The sequence below is a fragment of the Odocoileus virginianus genome, chromosome 10 (genome assembly GCF_023699985.2).
Source record: "Odocoileus virginianus isolate 20LAN1187 ecotype Illinois chromosome 10, Ovbor_1.2, whole genome shotgun sequence".
In the NCBI taxonomy this organism is placed as follows: Eukaryota; Metazoa; Chordata; class Mammalia; order Artiodactyla; family Cervidae; genus Odocoileus; species Odocoileus virginianus.
Genome location: NC_069683.1, coordinates 1,956,160 through 1,981,217, shown reverse-complemented (window position 1 = coordinate 1,981,217; position 25,058 = coordinate 1,956,160). Strand labels below are relative to the sequence as shown.

The following is a 25,058-nucleotide window of genomic DNA, read 5'->3' as shown; positions in this document are numbered from 1 at the left end:
CATTTATAACTTTGTTGATTTGATTATTCTTTTTTTTTCTTGATGAGTCTGACTAAAGGTTTGCCAATTTTGTTTATCTTCTAAAAGAATCAGCTTTTGGTTTTGTTAATCTTTACTATTGTTTCTTTCATTTCTTTTTCATTTATTTCTGCTTGAATTTTCATGATTTCTTTCCTTCTACTAATATTTTTTTTTTGTTGTTGTTCTTCTACTTTTTCCAGTTGTTTTAGGTGTAATGTTAGGCTGTCTATTTGATGTTTTTCTTGTTTCTTGAGGTAGTCTTGAATTGCTATAAACTTCCCTCTTAGGACTGCTTTCACTGCATCTCATAGGTTTTGAGTTGTTGTATTTTCATTGTCATTTGTTTCTAGAAATTTTTTGACTTCTTCAGTAACCTGTTGGTTATTTAGATACATGTTGTTTAATCTCCATGTGTTTGTGTTTCTTAGTTTTTTTTCTTGTAATTAATTTCTAGTCTCATAGTGTTGTGGTCAGAGAAGATGCTTGATAGGATTTCAATTTTCTTACCTTTACTGAGGTTTGATTTGTGACCCAAGATGTGGTCTATCCTGGAGAATGTTCCATGTGCACTTGAGAAGAAGGTGTATTCTTCTTTATTTGGATGGAATGTCCTGAAGATATCAATGAGATCCATCTTATCTAATGTATCATTTAAAAAGTGTGTTTCCTTACTAAGTTTCTGTTTTGATGATCTGTCCATTGGTGTGAGTGGGGTGTAAAGTCTTCTACTATTACTGTGTTGCTGTCAATTTCTCCTTTTTTATTTGTTAGTGTTTGTCTTATGTATTGAGGTGCTCCTATGTTGGATGCCTAGATATTTACAATTGTTATGTGTTTCTCTTGGATTGATCCCTTGATCTTTATGTAGTGTCCTTCCTTATCTCTCGTAATCTTTATTTTAAGGTCTATTTTGTCTGATATGAGGATTGCTACTCCAGCTTTCTTTTGTGTCCCATTTGCGAGGAGTATATTTTTCCATCCTCTCACTTTCAGTCATATGTGTCTTGAGGTCTGAAGTAGGTTTCTTGTAGACAGTATATATATATATATATATATGGGTCTTGTTTTTGTATCCATTCAGCCAGTCTGTGTCTTTTGGTTGGAGCATTTAATCTATTTACATTTAAAGTAATTATTGATATATAAGTTCCTAATGCCATTTTCTTAATTGTTTGGGGTGTATTTTGTACATCTTTTTTCTTCTCTTGTATTTCTTGACTATATAAGTCCATTTAACATTTGTTGTAAATCTGGTTTGGTGGTACTGGATTCTCTTAAGTTTTGCTTGTCTGAAAAACTTTTGATTTTTCCATCAATTTTGAATGAGATCCTTGCTGGGTACAGTAATCTTGGTTGTAGATTTTTCCTTTTCAGTACTTTAAGTATATCCTGCCATTCCCTTCTGGCCTACAGAGTTTCTGCTGAAAGGTCATCTGTTAAGAGTGTGAGGTTCCCCTTGTATGTTACTTGTTGCTTCCCCCTTGCTGCTTTTAATATTCTTTCTTTGTGTTTAGTCTTTGTTAGTTTGAGTAGTATGTGTCTTAGCACATTTCTCCCTGGGTTAATCTTGTATGGGACTCTTTGTGCCTCTTGGACTTGATTGACTATTTCCTTTTCCGTGTTGGGGAAATTTTCAACTATAATCTCTTCAAAATTTTTCTCATATCCTTTCTTTTTTTATTCTGCTCTTCAGAAGTTATTTCCATCATTTTATCTTCCAGCTCACTGATTTGTTCTTCTGCTTCAGTTATTCTGCTATTGATTCCTTCCAGAGTATTTTTAACTTCAGTAATTTGTGTTGTTTGTTAGTCTCTGCAGGTTTATTCTTTAATTCTTCTAGGTCTTTGTTAGTTGATTCTTGCATTTTCTCCATTTTACTTTCAAGGTTTTTGACCATCTTTACTATCATTATTTTGAATTATTTTTCAGGTAGTTTTCCTATTTCCTCTTCTTTATTTGGACTTCTGTGTTTCTAGTTTGTTCCTTCATTTGTGTAGTATTTCTCTGCTTTTTCTTTTCTTTTCTTTTTTTTTTAACTTATTGTGTTTGAGGTCTCCTTTTCCCAGGCTTCAAGGTTGAATTCTTTCTTCCTTTTGGTTTCTACCCTCGAAGGTTGGTCCAGTGGTTTGTGTAAGTTTCTTATAGGATGAGATTTGTGCTGAGTTTTTGTTCACTTGTTTGTTTGTTTTTCCTCTGATGGGCAAGGCTGAGTGAAGTGGTAACCCTGTCTGCTGATGACTGGCTTTGTATTTTTGTTTTGTTTGTTGTTTAGATGGGGCGTCCTGCACAGTCTGCTATCAGTGGTTGGGTGATGGTGGGTCTTGTATTCCAGTGGTTTCCTTTGTGTGAGTTCTCACTATTTGACACACCCTAGCGTTAGTTCTCTGGTAGTCTAGGGTCTTGGAGTCAGTGCTCCTACTCCAAAGGCTCAGGGAATGATCTCAAGTTTTGCATGGGTCTATATATTCTTTTCTGCTGGTCAGGTACTCCTGTCTGCTCTAGCTGGCATTCTGCATGCACTTCTGTGTCTGAAGGTGTGTTCCTGATGTATCCATGGAGACAGATGTATTCCATGTCCACGTGCTCCTCTGCCATCTTGTTCCTCTTAGAGCAGTTTTATTTTTAATAGACAAATGTCTAGTCCACATCTCTGTGGGGCTCCCTGGGTCAGCCAAGGGTCCGGCTGCTGCATGTGGCCAGACTGTGTGTGCTTGCTCCCACAGCGCTGGGTGGGCAGGCCTAAAATTACATTTCTTTCCATGCTTTACATGTTTTATCAATTAAAATGATCATGTAAAATGTATTACTTTTAGATAATTTCAGATGGAAATTTAGTTAAGAAAATAAATGCCTGTGTAAAGCAATGTAATCTTGTAAGAAGAAAAAAAAAAGAATGATTAACATGATAGGGAGAGTTAAAGGCATACTTTAATGAACTTAAATATATAATGTTTGATTTAAAACTTTTAAGTACCAGGAGTTACAATGTGATGTGCTATGCTTAGTTGCTCAGTCATGTCCAACTCTTTGTGACCCTGTGGACTGCAGCCCTCCAAGTTCCTCTGTCCGTGGGGATTCTCCAGGCAAGAATACTGGAATGCATTGCCATGCCCTCCTCCAGGGAATCTTACCAACCCAGGGATCAAACCCAGGTCTCCTGCATTGCAGATGGATTCTTTACCAACTGAGACACCAGGGAAGCCCAAGAATACTGCAGTGGGTAGCCTATCCCTTCTTCAGGGGATCTTCCTGACTTAGAAAATGAACCAGGGTCTCCTGCATTGCAGGTGGATTCTTTAAGCATCAACAAATTATATGTAATGTTAAAAATATGTTAACAATTTTGTCATTAATAGTTTAAGTCTCACTTTGCTAAAATATCTGAATCTATATATATTTCATTCTTTCCTCAGGAATCACTTCTTCAAATATTCTTTTTGCAGTTTCTGTCTTCTTTTGAGATTCCCCATTATACATATATTTGTACTCTTGATAGCATCCTGTGTGTCTCTGAACTGTTTAATTTTCTTTATTACTTTTGAATTTTTGTTCCTCAGACTGTCTATCTTAAAACTCTTTAATTTTTTTATTCTGTCAGCTTAAATTTGCTACTAATCAACTTTGGTAAATTGTATATTTCATTTATTTCAACTTAAAATTTCTATTTGGTTTTTGAAATAATATGTATATATACACTGATATTCTCTATTTGGTGAGACATTGTTCTCATATTTTCCTTTGCATTTTCAGGCTTGGTATTCTGTAGTTCTTTGACCAGATTTGTGTTATCTAATTTAAATTTTTCCTTGTTAGAGTAACATCTGGTTTTCCTCAGGGATAACTTCTACTGTTAGGTTTTCTATCTCTTTATTGAGATTTCCATTTTGTTCACATATTGTTTCCTTGACTTTTTGCACATCTTCCTTTAGTTCTTTGAGCATTTTAAAGAAAACTTTTTAAAATGTTTTTGTTTAGTAATCTAAAATCAGGTCTTTTTCAGAGACAGTTTCTGTTTAGTTTTTCCCTTTGAATTGGACAGACTTTCTTGTTTGTTTGTTTGCCTAGTGATTTGCTGCTGTTACTGTTTAAAACTAAACAATTTAATCTGCCAATTCTGGACATAAGATTTTCTTCTTTCCCCAGGGTTTGATGCTTTCTACTATTGCTTTTGTTTCTTGTTTTTGATTTTTTATTGTTGTAGGATGTTGCTATGCCAAGAATCAGCCTGGAATGTAAACTTAAGGTCTTCTCAGTTCTTTTCTGACCCTTTCCTGGGTAACTGTGGTCACTTTACAATGTCCCCATATATGTAGTCATTTTTGAATGTCCTGGATTTTAATTTAGGGCTCCCAAAGAGGGGGAAAAGAGAAAAATAATGTGAGCAAATAAAAAGAGCACTGTATTTTTTAATGCAGCTCCTTGGTGGCTCAGATGGTAGAGTCTGCCTGCAGTGCAGGAGACCCAAGTTCAATCCCTGGGGTGGGAAGATCCCCCAGGAAAGATAATGGCAACCCACTCCAGTACCTTGCCTGGAGAATCCCATGGACAGAGGATCCTGGTGGGCTACAGTCCATGGGGTCGCAGAGAGTCGAACATGACTGAGTGACTCACACACACACATCTTTCAAAATTCCCTGGAAATCACTTCAGCTGAGGGGGTTGTTGCTCAGTCACTCAGTCGTGTCTAACTCTTTGTGGTCCCATGGCCTGCAGCACGCCAGTCTTCTCTGTCCTTCACCATCTTCTGGAGTTTACTCAAACTCATGTCCATCCAGTCAGTGTTGTCATTCTACCATCTCATCCTCTGCCTTCCCTTCTCCTCCTGCCTTCAATCTTTCCCAGCCCTGGGGTCTTTTCCAATGAGTCAGTTCTCATCAGGTGGCCAAAATATTGGAGTTTCAGCTTCATCATTAGTCCTTCCAATGAACACCCAGGGCTGACCTCCTTTAGGATGGACTGGTTGGATCTCCTTGCAGTCCAAGGGACTCTCTAGAGTCTTCTCCAACACCACAGTTCAAAAGCATCAATTCTTCAGCACTCAGCCTTCTTTATAGTTCAACTCCCGTATCCATACATGAGTACTGGAAAAAAACCATAGCTTTGACTAGATAGACTTGTGTTAGCAAAGTGATGTCTCCACTTTTTAATATGCTTTCTAGGTTGGTCATAACTTGTCTTCCAAGGAGCAAGTGTCTTAACTTCATGGCTGCAATCACAATTTGTGGTGATTTTGGAGCCCAAGAAAATAAAGTCTGTCATTGTTTCCCCACCTATTTGCCTTGAAGTGATGAGACTGCTTGCCATGATCTTAGTTTTTTGAATGCTGAGTTTTAAGCCAAGTTTTTCACTCTTCTCTTTCACTTTCATCAAGAGGCTCTTTAGTTCCTCTTCACTTTCTGCCATAAGGGTGGTGTCACCTGCATATGTGAGGTTATTGATATTTCTCCTGGCAGGCTTTATTCCAGCTTGTGCTTAATCCAGCCAAGCATTTCTCATGATGTACTCTGCACAGAAGTTAAATAAGCAGGATGACAATATATAGCCTTGACATATTCCTTTCCCAGTTTGGAATCAGTCCATTGTTTTAACTGTTGCTTCTTGACCTGCATACAGATTTCTCAGGAGGCAGGTCAGATGGTGTGGTATTCCCATCTCTTGAAAAGTTTTCTTTAGTTTGTTCAGATCCACACAGTCAAAACCTTTAGCATAGCCAAGTATGAAGTAGTGAAGTAGGTGAAGCAGAAGTAGGTGTTTTTCCGGACTCTTTCCTCTTGCTTTTTCTATGACCCAATGGATGTTGGCAATTTGATCTCTGGTTTGTCTGCCTTTTCTAAATCCATCTTAAACATCTGGGAGTTCTCGGATCATGTACTGTTGAAGTCTAGCTTGTAGAATTTTGAGCATTGTTTTGCTAGCCGGTGAAATGAGTGCAATTGTGTGGTAGTTTGAACATTCTTTGGCATTGCCTTTCTTTGGGATGGGATTGAAATGAAAACTGACTTTTTCCAGTTTTGTGGCCACTGCTGAGTTTTCCAGATTTGCTGGCATGTTGAGTGCAGCACTTTCATACCATCATCTTTTAGGATTTTTAATAGCCCAGCTGGAATTCCATCACCTCTGTTAGCCTTGTCCATAGTGATGCTTCCTAAGGCACCTTGGCTTTGCACTCCAAGATGAGTGGCTCTAGGTTACTGATCACACCATTGTGCTTATCTGGGTCATTGAAGTCTTTTCTGTATAGTTCTGTGTATTCAGGGCTTCACTGGTAGCTCAACTGGTAAAGAATCCACCTGCAATGCAGGAGTCCCTGGTTCAATTCCTGGGTCGGGAAGATCTGCTGGAGAAAGGATAGGCTACCCACTCCAGTATTCTTGGGTTTCCCTTGTGGCTTAAACAGTAAAGAATCTGCCTGCAATGAGGGAGACGTGGGTTCAATCTCTAGGTTGGGAAGATGCCCTGGAGAAGGGAACTGCTACCCACTCCAGTGTTCTGGCCTGGAGAATTCCATGGACGGTATAGTCATGGGGTTGAAAAGAGTTGGACACGACTGAGCAATTGTCATTTCATTTCAGTTCTGTGTTTTCTTGCCACCTCTTCTTAATCTATTTTGTTTCTGTTAGATCCATACCATTTCTGTCCTTTATAGTGCCCATCTTTGCATGAAATGTTCCCTTGGTATCTCTAATTTTCTTGAGATCTCTATTGCAGCAACAATGGCTGCCTATCTCTTTGTTTGCAACTTTGTGATTAGAAGCAACAATCAGAAAGCAGGGCACAAGTTCCCAGTATTGGGAAAATAAGAGTCCTTTTTGCTAGCCTGGTTGCTGAGAGCTGCTCTAGGAGCACAAACATAGCTGCCTGTAACACCACGAGGGGTGAGAAATGGGTCTGTAAGAGCTGAAATCAATCAAAATTTATCATCCAAATCTTCCCCTGAAGGTTGCAAGCCTTTAGAGTCCAGAGTTCCCAAATTTTTACACCAGACAGATTCTTCCTGTGCAGTTGTTGTCTAGATAAACACCCATATTCCCAGTCTTTCTGCATTCTCTTCCTGCATTTTCCCAGAACCCTATCCTCTCTAACTCCTTCCTGTAATAATACATGGGATTTCCTTAGGGTTTAGGATACACAGAGATAATTCAGGATAACCTCTCAAATTAAAATTCTTAATAGTCATTCTAAATAGTCATTTTTTTTTGCCACATAAATTAGTATTCACAGATTCCAGTAATTAAGCCTTGGATCTTTAAGCAGGCTATTTTCAGCCTGCCACAAAATTACATAGAAACATTTGGTTCTATTTTTGATATTTTATGTAAACTAAAATAGCTCTTAAAGAATCATTTAAAATAATAATTAGAAATGGCTCCAAGATGAGAAACATACTGACAGATATGTCATGTTTATATTTATATGAACATTCAGAATAATTTCAGTCAATTATAACTTATATGCAGTGATTTTCTAATTAAAAATGTTTTTTTCCTCCATTTTTATTGGACTCTGGCTCTTCTATTCTTTTGTAAAATTTAATGTGAACATGTTGATTGTATAAAATGACTCAGTCAACCATAAAAATTAACTTAATGTGCTATACTTATGAATCTATAGATAAAATGTGAAAAAGCAAATACTTTTATTTAAAATTTATCATTTTATTTTCAATCTAGGCCACTTATAACATTTATAAGTGTTATAACACTTATGAAATTCAACAAAAGAAATAAGTAACATTCAACTTAAATTGATGTTTTAATGCTCTAATTAATTACTTGAATTATTTAAATTAAAAAAACCAGACACATTCCATCATATATGGCAAATTTCACACTCCCATAAATATGCATCCATGTGAGGCACATACAGAGACCTCTGTTCATGGGTTCATTTATGCCTCTGTTTCACATGTATCCTTAGAGTGGCATGTGGTAGAGGACATGCATATAGAATGAGATATTTAGTCAAAAATCTCCTTGACAAAGTTTTTGACAAGTTGGACACAAGATATGTTGTGCTTCATCTTAGCCATTTAAATTCAGGTATTATAATTCTGGACATAAATTTTCCTTGAGAAGGATATGCCTTCAGGAATTTAATTCAGTGTAGCCTTTAAATGTGATTGCATACATAGAGAAGACCTGAGAAAAATAAAACAAGGTTTCCATGAATCCTATGACATCAAAAATCACAAACCTAGAGACAATTTTGCCTACTAAAGAACCTTCTTTAATGCACTCTTCACATCCTTGTTCCTGGGTTAGAGACCACAGAATTGATCTTGGGGACGACGCTACTGTAGGACACACATGCCATATTGTCAGTGTCCATCAGATGGCTGGAGCTGGGCTATAAGTGCATGAAAATGAGTGCCCCGTAGAAGATGGAGGCTGCAGTGAGGTGGGAGGCACTGGTGGATAAAGCCTTCTGGTACCCTGCAGAGGAGTGCATCTTTAGGATGGTGGTAAATATGAATATGGAGGGTATTAAGATCTTTACCACCCAGATAATCACAACGGTGTGATCACTCACCTAAAGCCAGACATCCTGGGATGTGAAGTCAAGTGGGCTTTAGAAAGCATCACTACAAACAAAGCTAGTGGAGGTGATGGAATTACAGTTGAGCTATTTCAAATCCTGAAATATGATGCTGTGAAAGTGCTGCACTCAATATGCCAGCAAATCTGGAAAACTCAGCAGTGGCCACAGAACTGGAAAAGGTCAGTTTTCATTCCAATCCCAAAGAAAGGCAATGCCAAAGAATGTTCAAACTACCACACAATTGCACTCATTTCACCGGCTAGCAAAACAATGCTCAAAATTCTATAAACTAGACTTCAACAGTACATGATCCGAGAACTCCCAGATGTTCAAGATGGATTTAGCAAAGGCAGACAAACCAGAGATCAAATTGCCAGCATCTTCTGGATCATCAAAAAAGCAAGAAAGTTCCAGAAAAACATCTATTTCTGCTTTATTGACTATGCCAAAGTCTTTGACTGTGTGGATCACAATAAACTATGGAAAATTCTTAAAGAGATGGGAATACCAGGCCACGTGACCTGCCTCTTGAGAAACCTATATGCAGATTAGGAAGCAACAGTTAGAACTGGACATGGACCAACAGACTGGTTCCAAATAGGAAAAGGAGTATGTCAAGGCTGTGTATTGTCACCGTGTATTGTCACTTATTTAACTTACATGTAGAGTACATCATGAGAAACGCTGGGCTGGAAGAAGCACAAACTGGAATCAAGATTGCCAGGAGAAATATCAATAACCTCAGATATGCAGGTGACACCACCTTTATGGCAGAAAGTAAAGAGGAACTAAAAAGCCTCTTGATGAAAGTGAAAGAGAAGAGTGAAAAAGTTGGCTTAAAGCTCAACATTAAGAAAACTAAGATCATGGCATCTGGTCCCATCACTTCATGCCAAATAGATGGGGAAACAGTGGAAATAGTGGCTGACTTTATTTTTCTGGGCTCCAAAATCACTGCAGATGGTGATTGCAGCCATCAAATTACAAGATGCTTACTCCTTGGAAGGAAAGTTATGACCAACCTAGATAGCATATTAAAAAGCAGAGACATTACTTTGCCAACAAAGGTCCATCTGGTCAAGGCTATGGTTTTTCCCGTAGTCATGTATGGATGTGAGAGTTGGACTGTGAAGAAAGCTGAGTGCCGAAGAATTGATGCTTGTGAACTGTGGTGTTGGAGAAGACTCTTGAGAGTCCCTTGGACTGCAAGGAGATCCAACTAGTCCATCCTAAAGGAGATCAGCCCTGGGTGTTCATTGGAAGGACTGATGCTGAAGCTGAAACTCCAATACATTGGCCACCTGATGCAAAGAGCTGACTCATTGGAAAAGACCCTGATGCTGGGAGGGATTGGGGTCAGGAGGAGGAGGGGACAACAGAGAATGAGATGGCTGGATGGCATCACCGACTTGATGGGCATGAGTTTGAGTAAACTTTGGGAGTTGGTGATGGACAGCAAGGCCTGGTGTGCTGCATTTCATGGGGTAGCAAAGAGTCGGACATGACTGAGCGACTGAACTGAACTGAAGATAACCAAGAGAGCCACAAAGATGTTGAAGCTGGCTACATAAATAGGAACCATCTCACGTACATGCCTGTCAGAACAAGACAGAGCCATGATGGCTGGAATATCACAGAAAAAGTGATGGACCATATTGGATCTACATATAGAGAGACAGAATGTATTCCCAACATGGATGGAGGCTTTCAGGAAGCCACAAACATAGCAGCTATAATCAGATGTGCACACACACACAGTGTCATGGTGGTGGTGTAATTTAGGGGTTTACACACTGCTGTGTAGTGATCGCAGGCCACTAATGTCAAAAAGTCATTCTCCGGAGTGGCAACGGCTGCAGAAAGGAACGTCTGAGCAGCTCAAGCATTACAGGAGATGAGCTTGTAAGGGTAAAGAGGGCTTCCCTGATGCCTCAGACAGTAAAAAGTCTGCCTGCAGTGCAGGAGACCTGGTTTCAAAACCTGGATTGGGAAGATCCTCTGGAGAAGGGAATGGTGACCCACTCCAGTATTCTTGCCTGGAGACTCCCATGGACAGAAGAAACTGGCAGGCTACAGTCCATGGGGGCACAAGAGTTGGACACGACTTAGCGACTAAACCACCACCAAAAGCTTACACTGTTACATCACTCAACTACCATAACAGCTCTAGACACTTTGCATATATATCCATTGATTCATCTCGCAATTGCTAGAGGTTGGTTAGTTTTTATTTTTATTTAAATAGTGAGGAACAAGATGGTGAGAATTTATTTATATTTTGTTGTTGTTGTTCAGTTTTGCTAAGTTGTATCCAAGTCCTTGTGAACCCATGGACTGCAGCATGCCAGGCTCCCCTGTCCTCCACTATCTCCCAGAATTTGCTCAGATTCATTTCCTTTGAATCTGTGATATTATCTAACATTTTCATCCTTTCCCACCCTCTTCTCCTCCTACCTTCAATCTTTCCCAGCATCAGGGTCTTTTTCAATAAGTTAACTCTTCATACCAGGTGGTCAAATTATTGGAGCTTCAGTTTCAGCATCAGTCCTTCCAATGAATATTCAGGGTTGATTTCCTTTAGGACTGACTGGTTTGATTCATATTACATAAATATTGATGGCAAGCCAAGTATCTGATCCAAATAGAGTGATTTCTAAGCAAAATGATCTTAATTGAATTTAAATCAAATTGTTGTTCAGTCCCTCGGTCGTGTCCGACTATTTGCGGCCCCATGGACTGCAGTGTGCTAGGTTTCCCTGTCCTTCACCAACTCTCTGAGCCTGCTCAAACTCATTCCATTGAGTCAGTGATACCATCCAACCATCTCATCTTCTGTCATCCACTTTTCCCCCTGCCTTCAATCTTTCCCAGCGTCAAGGTCCTTTCCAGGGAGTCAGCTCTTCACATCAGGTGGCCAAAGTATTTAACTGTAAATAAGTAAATTTAACTGTAATTAAGTTAAATTTAAATCAAATTAAATTTAACCTAATTTAAAATTGCTCATTCGTTCCATTGGTTCAAATCCAGTGTTTGGACTTTCATGGTGTTAGTTACTGAGACTTATATACACAGTGTATGTGGTGGGATAACTGGACCAGTAGGGACTTACACAACCAGTAGAGGTGATTCTGTGGGGAAAGCATAGCAGCATATATAGAGCTTGGACCCTGGGATGATTTGCAGGTCAGCCTTACTGTTTGCTATCCAGAAATCATGAATCCTAACGTAAGTCCCCTGAACCTAAAATTTTCCATCTACAAAATAAAAGTAGTTCAAGTTCAAGTTCAATTGCTCAGTCATGTCCAACTCTTTGCGACCCCATGAACCTCAGCACGCCAGGCCTCCCTGTCCATCACCAACTCCCAGAGTTTACTCAAACTCATGCCCATAGAGTTGGTGATGCCATCCAGCCATCTCATCCTCTGTCGTCCCCTTCTCCTCCTGCCCCCAACCACTCCCAGCATCAGGGTCTTTTCCAACGAGTCAACTCTTTGCATGAGGTGGCCAAAGTACTGGAGTTTCAGCTTCAGCATGAGTCCTTCCAATGAACACCCAGGACTGATTTCCTTTAGGATGGACTGGTTGGATCTCCTTGCAGTCCAAGGGACTCTCAAGAGTCTTCTCCAACACCATAGTTCAAAAGCATCAATTTTTCAGAGCTCAGCTTTCTTCACAGTCCAACTCTCACATCCATACATGACCACTGGAAAAACCATAGCCTTGACCAGACTGACCTTTGTTGGTAAAGTCATGTGTCTGCTTTTTAATATGCTATCTAGGTTTGTCATCACTTTCCTTCCAAGGAGTAATCATCTTTTAATTTCATGGCTGCAATCACCATCTGCAGTGATTTTGGAGCCCCCCAAAATAAAGTCTGACACTGTTTCCACTATGTCCCCATCTATTTCCCACAGTGAGATCTAACTCAAGGTGCTATTGAGAAATCAGTGAGACATTGCATTAAAAACCAATGAGTAAACCTGTTTATCATCCCTGCTTAGTGTCAGCTATAACATTATTAGGATAGAATGATGGTTTCTACATTGATTTGGCAAGATGGGTGCAGCATGTGGTGCTTTATGTGTGAGTTGTGAAATCTTGAAGCTGCTTCTCAATTTGCCTTTTGTCACACCATAAAGTCCCTGAGACTCTCTACACCCTCCAGCACTTCTCACTCTGTTCCTGCTCCACCATACAATTACCTGGTTTGGTACTTTCATGTAGCCAGTTTCTTAAAAAAAATTATTCCTTGAAAGACATATTTTAACTTGTGTTTAAAGAGTCTCCTTTTCTTAAACTCATTCTTTTTTTCAGTACTTTAATCCCATATTTGAATCACAGATGGAAGGTGAATAATTATTTGTGGCTTGCCTTTACCCTGCAGGTCTGTTTTAGCGGCAAACCTCAAGTTGTTAAATATTTTATGTGAATCTGTTCTTGTGTAGGAACAATATTTTAATTCCTTTTATTTGAATCAGAATCCTTTGGAAAGACAGCCATTCAATGCTATCTCCTATTCTCTATCATTTTCCTCCTAAACCTCTGGCAACTTCACTTTACAAGCCTAGCCCATGAAGGCTTTATGCTCACCAAACTTAATATACATAATCATGTTATTATATACTATGTTCTGCAACAAATGCTAAGAGCTTAATATATAAAAATGTGTATGTGTGCAAGGTAGGTAGCATTCTTATTCTTATTTTACTGTTAGAGAATGGAGAATTTCTGAAGGAATGTGGTGCTGTACAATTACACAGCTGATATGAGGATGATTCAAGATTTAAACCCATTTAAAACCTAATCAAAAGCCTATATTTTTATCCACATCACTGCCAACATGGGTAGCTATGCTAGAAATATTAAAAATAAAATTCTGAGACAATATTAAGATGAAATTTGAATCTTACTAATTTGCTTTGGTCTCTTCTGTAATTTAAAGAAGGGTCATGTAACTCTCCTTTCTTTCCCTTTGCCTCTAATAAGAGGCTCACATATAGTGAACAAGATAAAATTAGTACCTAATCAGTGCATCACCTAGACTATTTTTTTCAATAATCTTTTTAGAGGAACATCATGATAATGTTTCTAAGTATCAGCTAACTTCTTACTGATAGAAGTTTTGATGTTTAATACGCAGCTTTTAAAAAGAAAACTCCTGAATGTTTAAACAATTGTTCAAAATATCTATTAGTATATCTGTGCTTAGTAAATCATTGCGTGTAGCTGCCACATTGCTCTTGCATGAATTACAGTTTTCACTGAATGTGTATAATGCAGTAAAGAATCTTCCTGACAGTGCAGGAGACATCAGTTCAATCCCTGGGTCAGAAAGGCCCCTGGAGAAGGGAATGGCAACCCGCTCCAGTATTCTTGCCTGGAAAAATCCCATGGACAGAGGAGTCTGGTGGGCTACAGTCCCTGAGGTTGCAAAGGATTGGATACAACTTAGTTACTGAACAACAGCAGCTGAGTGTAGACGCTTTCCTTGCTGCTGGAAAACCAGCAGCAGTCAATCCTGAAGAGCTGTTTGGAATGAAGAATTCAGCCCCGGAATAAAGCGTAAACACTGCCAGGGGAGCTCTCTCCAGTGGTGGTCAAAGACTCCAAGGTCTCTCAGCCCCGGAATAAAGCGTAAATACTGCCAGGGGAGCTCTCTCCAGTGGTGGTCAAAGACTCCAAGGTCTCTCAGTCAGGGAGTAAAGTGTCAACTGTGTTAATATGGATTCAAGTTCAGAATTCTCCACGCATTCTTTCTATGCTCTTAGAGAAATCATTCACCTCTTCATTTGCAAAATAAATGCAATAGAATTACTTTTCCCCCCAAACCCATAGAATTGTGTTTGTAAATATCAAATAAAGAAATGTCTATAAAATAACTTGAGAGGAGGGTTTGTAGTTTTAATATAACTAAATTATAGAGAATATAAGTAAAGCTTAGCATATTTGCTCAATTTCATTTTTACCTTGGAGTGTTTCCTCGGCTATGGCTGTAGGGTCATAGGAAATCTTAACAGCCAGAAGAAGACCTGCATGTACAAACAACTGTTAACATTTAGATGAATACAGGGTGATCACAGAGCCTAGCACCACCGTCTGGTTCCTCTAAAGGGAGGTCATCAAGAGTCAAGTTGGATTTCAGAAGCTAATGCATGGGAACCAGGAGTGACTTACAGAGGCACGGTGCTCTCGGGGGCTGGCTGCATGAAAACGTCTGCGGTGCTTCTTCCTACTTTTCTAGGAAGAAGTAACTAGACTATCTGTGGGGACCATGTTGGATATTTTGAGTGTGTACATGGGGGTTTTTTTTTTGTTACTTTATATTGTTTTCATTTTTAATTAGCACATAATTTTCAAACAGTGAGATGCATACTTTTTACTGTATGACTGTAAGAATCTGGTCAGATGTAGAGTCGGGTAACCACTACCACAGTCAACCACTATAAACTTCCCTGAGTTTCTTTGCAGTTAACTCAGTCACCAACCCACCGACCCTTATAACCCATAGTTTTTCCACATAATTTTGCCTTTGCGAGTGTGTCCTTAACTAGAATCATAGAACATGCAGTCTTTGTGACCTCTTCCACTTAGAATAATTCAGTTTGAGGTCCAGCTGTATTGTTACTTGATGTCTATAGTAGAATATTTAAATTGCAGAGTAGCATTCCATAATGTAAATTTTAGGCAGTGGTTTTTTTGGTTGTTGTTTTTTCCTTCCTCATGTGAGGACCTTTGTGTTGTTTCCAGTGCGTGGTGATTGATTATAAAGAAAGCTGGCCTAAAGTTTGGCTAAATTTTTGTATGTGTGAACAAAGCCTTTATTTTGGTGAATTACTTCACTCATGGCTCAGACTGTGGCAGAGCTAGGGGAAAATTCTGGGTTTCCCAGAAAACCATCTAGACCTGCCACACTCTGAGCCCCGAGTGAGGGCATCTGTGGAGTGATGGTGGCGGAAGGGGAAGACCGTTGGTGGAGGGAGGGAGCACCAGCTACAGACAGGAGGACTGTGGTACTTTCTGATGACATTTTTGACCTAGTTTTGCAGGAGATCAAGACTTGCCAGCACTCTGGGAGGGTCTCAACAAGGATGATATTCACCCTCAATGGGTAAAAGTTAGCCCGTCAGGGGTGAACAAAATCAGACTTCGAATGGTTTGTGCCTTTCTGAAACTCAACCCTGTCTGAGAAAGCCTTATGTCATCATGTTTGATTTCATGGGAGATGGAGAGAAGTGAGACTAAAGGATCTGTAAAGGCTCCTTAAGGGGGTGCCTGGGCAATAATGGATAAAACAGTGAGAAGCCTTGCTCTAGGCTAACTGGGCTTGAACTTCCCTTCTCAGAGTATTTTCATTGTTTGGCAAAAATTATACTAGAGAACTGGAGATAATCAGAGGATGTGAATAGATATGAGTAGCACAGGAGTTGGGTGGTGCTGAACACAAGTCTTATATTACTTTCTTCTTTCTAATGACATAGTTCACCTTTGGAACTCTGCTAGCTCTTTGCAAGCTCTCTCAGCTGGCTGATACCTGCATTAAACCTATATGCCCAGCATGCCCATGCAGAGCTTCCCTCAGCTTCTGGACTCAGAAAGTCTTCTTGTGGAATATGCTTCCTAACTTCCTATGTGGCCTCCAAGGGGACAGATGATGCAACTTGCAAGTTTGAGAGTGTCAGGTCCCCATGGGATGGACGCTGGCTGATGGGAAGCAAGAGATGAAAAGGAACAGGGCATGTAAGTATCCATTTCTTCTCTCCCTGAACTGATCCTAGCTAGGATTTCTCCTTCCAGAAGAGTAGGTTGACTGAATATATCTAAAGAGACCATGCTTCTTGTGAACAATCACCCTTGCAACAGCGCCTTTCATTGCGCTGTGTTGCATCTAGCCTAGCCTCTGCACCCTCTATTGTCCTCCTCCTTAAATCCCTGGGATTTCATCTTCCCAATAAAATATCAAGACTTAAATTCTTCCTTCAGGCTCTAGAACTGAGAAGACCTGCGATGAGGTAGTGGTTATTATAGTGCTTCTGGGTTGCTATAACAAAATACCATAAATCGGGTGGCTTATAAAAACAGAAATTTATTGCTCACAGCACTGGAGGCTAGAAGTCCAAGACCAAGACTCTAGCAATTCAATGTCTGGTGAGAGCCTGCCTCCTGGTTCATGGACTGCCATTTTTTGATTATATCATCCCAAAGTGGAAGGGGAAAGGGAGCTTTTTCAGACCTCATTTATAAGGATGCTAATCCCATTCCTGAGGGCCCTGTCCGCATGACCTAATCAACTTCCAAGACTATACCTCCTAATACCATCACCTGGGGTCATGTTTCAGCATACCAATTTTAAGGGGACACAAATATTCAGACCATAGCAGTAGTAGGAGAAGGAACTCAAAATTATGCCTCATGGACAAGTCATAGAAATAAGGATTCTGGCTCCACACACATTTCTTTCCTAGTCATGAGCAGACAGATAGATAGACAGAACATTTTGCTCCATTACCCAGTTATTTTAAATATTAGTCACAAGGATCTATGCAGTTAGTCCACAGGTTACACCGACTCCTGCTGAGGAGGCGGCGACTCTTCTCGGGCTGGGTGAGCAGTGACTGTACTAGGCTCTGAAGCATGTGCAGCGAGTAGAGGTAGGATCTGTTAACCTTGGTTTCTTTCTGGCTATATGAGCTTCCCCACTGGCTCAGACACTGAAGAACCTGCCTGGAATGCAGGAGACCCAGGTTCAACCCCTGGGTCAGGAAGATGCCCTGGAGAAGGGAATGGCAACCCACTCCAGTATTCTTGCCTGGAGAATTCCATGGATGGAGGAGCCTGGTGGGCTACAAAAGAGTCGGACACAACTGAGCAACTTTCACTTTCACTGTATACACAGCCTTCCTTTTTCCTGTCTATTTCAAGGTCTATATTTCCAGCCTTCCCAGTGTATCTGTGAACAACTGAATATCACTGCAATACGTTTCCTTTCAACATGAAAAACCCAGAGTTTACTTCTTTAGTTTACAACTACGAGCTCCAAGAGCCAAATCACTGGGTCTCCCGATTCCCTTCCAACACTAACATTCATTCAAGTGGAAAGGAGACTGTAGTCTACCCCCTTCCATGAGAGATGGTGTCTCTTTGGAGTCATAATCCCAAGTGCAGGAATTACAGTTGGCTCTTGAAGTATTTACTGTTTTCGCTCTACTTGTCACTAGCAAGAAAGCAGAGAAGGAACACTCAAAATTCTTACCATCTATCTCGCTAGGAACATAAGACATGCAGCAAATAATTCACTTGCTACCAAAGGTAATAGGCGACTAAGTTACAAACAGGTAATCACAGGTGGGAAGAGGCGCCTGAAGACAAACAAGAAAACAGGGCGGCCGGCCTATTCCCCGTGCACCTCACCGAGCCTGGGAGCTGAAAACAGCCCTCTGTCCTGAGGAAAACCCTCCAGGGACACTGTCCCCAGGGACCTAGGAGGAGCTCACTGTCCCACGTGAGCCCGGCGCCGTGACTGATCAGCGCTGCGCTTGGGGAAAGAGCCTGGTTGCGGGAAGAACACAGGACCTGCTGTCTGTCTCTCCTGCAGCCCTGCCCCCAACAAGCTAAGCTGCTGGCTCTAGAGCCCAGTGGCATCCTGAGGTCCGAGCCTCTTCCAGAGGTGAGCCCGGTTAGACGGCAGCATTGCTGCTCTCAGCTAGTTAGGCAGGGGCCCCGGGGACTCGGGGCGGGTTTTGCAGGACTTCTGGTGGCAGGACAGGTAGGGCAGGAAGGGGAGGTTAGAGACTGTCGCTCAAAATACACACTTGCTCATGCTAGTCAAGCGCAAACCAGCCCGGGGCTTCACCCTCCCAGGACCCTGGAAGGCTGCTCCGTGTCTGGCCCTGAGGTTGGGTAGAGATGCCTGCTGGTCCTCTGTCTCTCTTTAGTGTGGCCTCGGCACCTCCACTCTAAGTTTCTCTCTCTGTCTCTCTCTCGTCTGTAAGTCAAGCTTCATGGGGGCAATGAGACCCCAGACCTCCTACTCCAGTCTTCACTGCCTTCAGTTTTCCAGAATCCTGGGGTCAAGAATTGATTTTCTTCTGGATCCTTTGTGGAAAGAAAACCTACATGGAGACTTGGCTCTCTCTAATCTTTGAGGGACAAAGATTTTGCAGATAACAGTGGAGAGAGAGAAAACCGAGAGGGATAGAATACCGGAGAGCAGAAAGGGGAGACCCGTGCCTCTCGGCTCTCAGGCCAATTTTCTTCCCAATAGTCACATCCCTGCCCCGGTTAGCACCTTGGGAGGTTCTTGTCATTTTCTGATCACTTTTAGCTTGTAAAAATAAGTTTTAACTTGGAACTAAAGACTCACTTTCAGGTGGCCAAAAGCCCAGCCCGATTAGAAACTTCAGTTTCACGTCCTTCGCAGCCTGCGTCCTCCCTTCTGAGCCGAGTCGGCGCTGCAGCGTGGGGTGTGGCGCGGGGAGCCGTAAGGAGGACTGGCAGTGGAAAGGGGGCGTCTTCTCTCCGCTGCCGTGGAGCACTCGGGGGTGGCGAGGTGTGGGTGGCAGGCCGGCTCCATCATGAGAACACTTGGGATTCTTCAGGGGCCTTTCAAGGACTGGTCCACGAAGCATTTCCTTGACAAGGGTGATGAGTTTTCTCCCTGATCTCTCTATGACTGCCGTCTCCTAGGACAGCCCCTCCCTGACCCCTTATTCTATAACCTCCTCTACCCCAAAAGGCTCCTTCCTGGTTGGAGTCCTAGCAAGGAGGCTTGAGCTCAGCGACTTCCCGCAGCTACCACTTGGCCTGCGGGCAACTCACGCTGTGTCCCGTGTGAGGAGAGATGCAGGACGGTCCTGCCACATAAGCAGTGAGCTGATGCACGGAGCCCCCATCTTCCGACAGAGAGGAAAGCCGAGACTGTAGGTTCTTAGGTGTCCCCTGAGATTCTCCATCCACCTGACACCTAAGCGCGAACGAAGTGAAAGTCTGGTCTCCCCTCCGTGTACACCTCCTCCAAAAACAGTTCTTTGGGGGTTGGCCCCTGAATTATTCTCACGAGCATACCTAACACCCAGTTGGCTAGTCCCCAAACTCGTCACTTTAATGACTCTTCAAAAGGATGCAAGTGAATAGTGGGAAAGGTCTTGGGACCAGTTAGTTCATTTTTAAGTAATTCCTTCAGAGTTATCCAACATCTTTAGAGAATGGAACATACCTTATATATTGTCCTCAGTTCAGGGCTTGTCACTAATCTGGAGCCAACTGTAAAAGTCACTTTCAGAACCATGTTAGAGTTTAAAACATATTCATCGAGAAATATCTGTCATGTCACCAACTTTTCTTTCTAAGGCATTTCTTGAGTCTCTGCACTGCTGACGGAGTTCCTTATTAAGTAATCTTTCTCCACCCTTTATTCCCCTTCAGCCTAGAGGGAGTGTCCACCTCCCTGCCATGACCCCAGTTGAATGGTACCACACTGGGTTTTCGTGTGGGGGTGAAGACTTTGTGGTCCTTTCTCCAGATCAGCAGAAATATGCATGAAGGAAACCAAACGAGCATCTCCGAATTTCTCCTCCTGGGACTCTCCAGCCAACCTGGGAAGCAGGAGCTCCTCTTTGCACTTTTCCTGGCTATGTACCTGGTCACCGTGGTGGGGAACACGCTCATCGTTCTGGCCATCAGCTTGGACCCTTACCTTCACACCCCCATGTACCTCTTCCTCGCCAACCTATCCTTGGCTGATATTTCCTCCATTTCCACCTCAGTCCCCAAAATGCTGATGAATATTCAGACCAAGAGTCCATCCATCTCCTATGAGAGCTGCATCACACAGATGTATTTCTCCATTGTCTTTGTTGTCACTGACAACTTCCTCTTGGGGGTCATGGCCTGTGACCGCTTTGTGGCTATCTGCCATCCTCTGAACTACACGACCATCATGGGACCCAGGCTCTGCCTTTGGCTGGCCGCCATCCCCTGGGCCCTCAGTAACGCTGTCGCCCTGACACACACCCTTCTGCTCCTCCGATCTGTCTTCTGTGACGGCCACGCTCTCCTGCACTTCTTCTGTGACTTGGCCCCGCTGCTCAGGCTGTCCTGCTCGGACACAACGGTCAACGAGCTCGTGCTCTTTGTCGTGGGCTCGTCGGTCATCACCCTGCCCTTCGCCCTCATCCTCGTCTCCTACGCCTGCATCACCCGGGCTGTCCTGAGACTCTCACGCCCAGAGGGGCGGTGGAAAGCCTTCTCCACCTGTGGCTCTCACCTGACAGTCGTGTTCCTCTTCTACGGGACCATCGTGGGGGTCTACTTCTTCCCCTCGCCCTCTGACCCTGACAACAGAGACAAGATCGGGGCGCTGCTGTTCACCGTGGTGACCCCCATGATGAACCCCTTCATCTACAGCCTGAGGAACAAGGACATGAACGGGGCCCTGAGGAGGCTCCTCTGTGGGAAAAAGGGCTCTCCCTGTGATGCCCTGAGCGTCTGAATGCCTTTCGTCCCCACTGCAAAATGGATGATTCTGCTCAGAGTCCGAAGCATAGACAGGATGGTTTAACTTTTGATGAGCTTTCAGAAATCTGTCTCCTATTCCAGTCACTGTGGGACTGGGGCTTTTCCACACAGCACTGATCTTGGAAACAAAGTGCCTTATGCCCATGGTGACTCACAACAGTAACATACATTATTGATTATCATCTATGCAACTAGAGAGTTCTGTGAAAATTGTTCATAACTTAGACAATAAGAAGTGCATGTACGACCTATAGTTTAGCTACTGCATCTTTGAGGACAGTTGTTACCAATTCCTTCAAACTACATTGCTAAAAAGCAGGTGTAAAGTCCACCTGCTTTTCTGTGGGTTACCAAACATCCTCTTAACATCCTTCCTCGAGTACCTCAAAATCCACCCTGTCCCATAGCTCCAACAGGAGCCGTCACTTGACCTCTGCTTTCTTTATGCCACGTGGGCCAGCTTAAGACCTAGATTTGTCCTCGAGAGGCTTCGGATCTGACCCAAGTCCACTGCTAGCTCACTGTGTGACAAGCCATGTTACTAACCTGCAAAATGACAAGTGATCTAATAAGGACAAATAAAGTGTGTATTGTTAAAATCCACTTATGTAAAACAGAATATGCAGAAGGAGATACCTGGGAGGAGAGTCAGCAAGACATTAACAGGGGCCGTGGCAGGCTATGTTTTCCAAGAATGACGCGACAACATTTCCGTCCCATGTGCTCTTGAAGGACTGGCCACTTCCTCATCAAGAGGTGGAGTCTGAGGCCCTCCCCTGAAGCTGCAGGACTGTGGGGGTGGCTTTGACCAACAGAGGATCCCAGAGTGGTGCTGCGTGATCCCCGAGGCTCTTAGAAAACCCAGTGCACGCTCCTGTAGAATGCACTCTGGGGCCTGAATCAGCATGGGAGAAGCCCCTCTACTCTGAGGTCGCCCTGCTGGAGAGACCGGAGAGTCAGAGTGAGATGCGCAGGGTGGACCAGGCGTTCCAACCAACACGGCTCTGAGTCTCCCTGCCAGGCACCCGCCACGCGAGGGCGTGAAACTCCTGCTGACCCCGGCCTCAGCTCTGATGGCAAAAATGTCGTTGCATTTCACAGCTCTGAGTGAAAATTGCCTGGTTGCTTTCAGTCAACTCCTAGAATTCTGAGACACAACAATCAAATGGCTACTATTATTTTAAGCCTCTTACACTTGGGGTTTGTTATATAGCAGCATGTAACCAAAGTGGTGGTTCTGTTTCATGGAGTAGAGTGATTAGTACTGTATCTGATAATATTGTTTTAACATTTTACAGTGACTATCACTCTAGGAAGAACAAAAAGCACTTCCTAAATTTTAAGGAATAAAGGCTGCCTTGCCTACTAAACCATCATGCCAGAATCTTCTACGTTGCATAACATCAGTTAGGCAGAGATGTAACTTTCTCTCTGTATTGTGATTTCATTGAGCCCATATTTGATGGAATAAGAACCGTGATGGTCAGACCTCGATCATTTGGATTGAAATGGGCCTCATCCCCGTGGGCCTGTCCTGGACCTCTATCACCTCTGTCTTACAGATCCTACAGAAGGTGCGTTCATTCTAAGATATCGCTCCATCTGCGGTGAGTAATGGAGACGCTGAGTTGGTTAGAAATAGACTTAAACGCAAGTTGGGAGTTTGCCTGAGAAATTAAATTAAGATCAAGTTTGGGACACAAAAGACAACTAATTAAGAAGATAGGGAATCAAAAATTTTTATGAAAACCTTGGCAATTTTTACGGAACAAAGACATAAATCTGTACTTAAATTCTTGTATTTCCCTGAATCATTCCTCTGTCATTTTCAACGAACATCTATTATAAACCCTCTATTCACCAGGCTCTAAGTCTGGCCCTGGGACTAAAAGAATGAATAATTCACAGTCTATGACTTTAATGCACTCACAAACTAAAGAGAGAAACTGAAAAAAAAATTAAGGATTTTTAAGAATTGAGAAGCAAAGATGGCATTTAATCAATAATTCATCTCATTAGATTTAGAAAGCATAAATATTTTGTGCAAGACACAGGCAACCAAATTTTATAACATTCTTGTTCTTTTGGGTTTGCTATCCCTGAGAAAAGCAAGTTTAAGCTTTGTGAATAAATTAATAGACAACCCTGCCGTCTAAGTGTAGGTAACACAATTGCAAGAGAAATATCTGGGGGAAAAAAATCCATACATCGAGTAGAAATGATTTGTAAAACCTAATACAAAAGTGTCAGAAAATATTTGTTATTTCTTCACCAAACAAATGTTTTTTGAGTACATAGTGAGTCAAAAGGAAACACAGCAGCACCGTTGCTTTCCTGCTGTCGCTTCACTGTGCATGAGATAGATGATGGAGACACATGGCCGGCTTTAATATGCAGGACAGGAAGGCCTGTGATAGGAAAAGTAGGGTCAGGGGACAGACAGTGTCACAGGCTGGAAGAGCTGTTTTAGGGAGAGAAGTTCAGGGGTGGACGAAGGTTTGTCTTAAGTGTTTGAGCTGAGAATCAAATAAAATTAGGGAGTGGGCCATGACAGGATCTGGAAAAACACATTCCAAGAAAAGGGAAGAGCAGATCCTTTAATAAATAAAGATCCTGATATGAGAGCATGTCTGATATGTTGAAGGAACAGTAAGCGCACTGGACCAGGGGAAAGGAAGGCACATAGATACAGTCCTGGGGGTAGCTGGGTGCCCAACCTGGTTGAATCTTGGAGTCATGGCAAAGAATCTGCATTTTATTCAAATACCTCAAGCACTTAAAGCCACGAGACGGGATGAAATTACCCAAGGAGTGACCTCAGGGGGAGAGGAAGACCTATGACTAAGTCCTGGCTGACTCTGATATTCAGAAATAAGGAGCCGGCAGAGGAGGCTGAGCAGCAGCCAGGAGGCAGGGAAACAGAGCAGAGTCAGGACGATGGAGGAAGGAGGCGGAAGCTCTTCCAGAGAAGGGGTCACCCGCCTCAAACACCGCAGGGGCCACCATCGCGCCCGAAACCACGCATCCCCATCTGCGCTCCCCAGTCCACACTGCTCTCACCCTTAGCCTTCTCCCCACCAGATCCACATCCTCAGGGCTGGATTCAGATTGGGGATGCCTCCTTCAGAACATATTCCCCAGAAGATGGAAACACCTCAGATTTCTCATTTGCCTCTGTCTTCCTTCCACGGCTTATGCCTCTCTCTGTGGTTTCTTTTTAACAGAGGAATTTAGATGACTCAGAATGACGAATCCCATTTAAACTGGCCTATGACTTTAGGCAATGCCCTTGGTGACCTTTTTAACGAGCTAAGAATACCCAGGACCATCCTCTGCTTTCTTTGACAATAAAAGTATTACTACACTGCAGTCAAGTATGGTTTCTCTCAGAGAAAATGAACACTGTTTACATTTCAAAAGAAATCAGTATAATTTACCACATTAATAAGCCAAAAATTAAACTGTCTGATAATTCTAGTGGATGCAGAAATTGACTTTGGACAAAATCAAGTATTCATCCTGGATTTTAGGGAGGAAAAAACAATTCTTTTTTTTTTTTCCATTTATTTTTATTAGTTGGAGGCTAATTACTTTACATCATTGCAGTGGTTTTTGTCATACTTTGAAATGAATTAGCCATGGATTTACATGTGAAAAAACAATTCTTAATGAACTAGGAATCAGAGGGAACTCCCTTAACCTGGTAAAAAGTCATCTGTGCATAATGAAAGCTAAGAGACTGAAAATTTCCCCAAGGTCAAGAACAGGAGAGGGATTTCATTCTCATAATTTCTCTTCAACATTTTATTGGAAGTGAATAAGTCAGCCAGAGAAAGAAAAATACTATCTGATCTCACTTACAAGTAGAATCTAAAAAACTCAAACTCACAGAAATAGATATTTGTGGCTTCCAGAGGCTAGGGATAGAGGGTGGGGGCACTGGAGGTGAGGGTGAAGGGTGGTGGAACTAGGGTGGGGGTGGTCAA

The 25,058-nt window shown here is 42.2% G+C and overlaps 1 protein-coding gene and 1 pseudogene across 1 annotated transcript; one reads left to right on the top strand and one right to left on the bottom strand.

The window, feature by feature from the left end:
• Positions 1-8,233: 8,233 nt before the first annotated feature.
• LOC110137905 (olfactory receptor 5B3-like) lies at positions 8,234-19,184 on the bottom strand (annotated as a pseudogene).
• Positions 19,185-20,089: 905 nt separating this feature from the next.
• LOC110137906 (olfactory receptor 1S1-like) lies at positions 20,090-21,038 on the top strand. The gene is given in 2 exon segments (XM_020894604.2): positions 20,090-21,004; positions 21,006-21,038. Coding segments are annotated over 2 exon segments (948 nt in total).
• Positions 21,039-25,058: the final 4,020 nt, after the last annotated feature.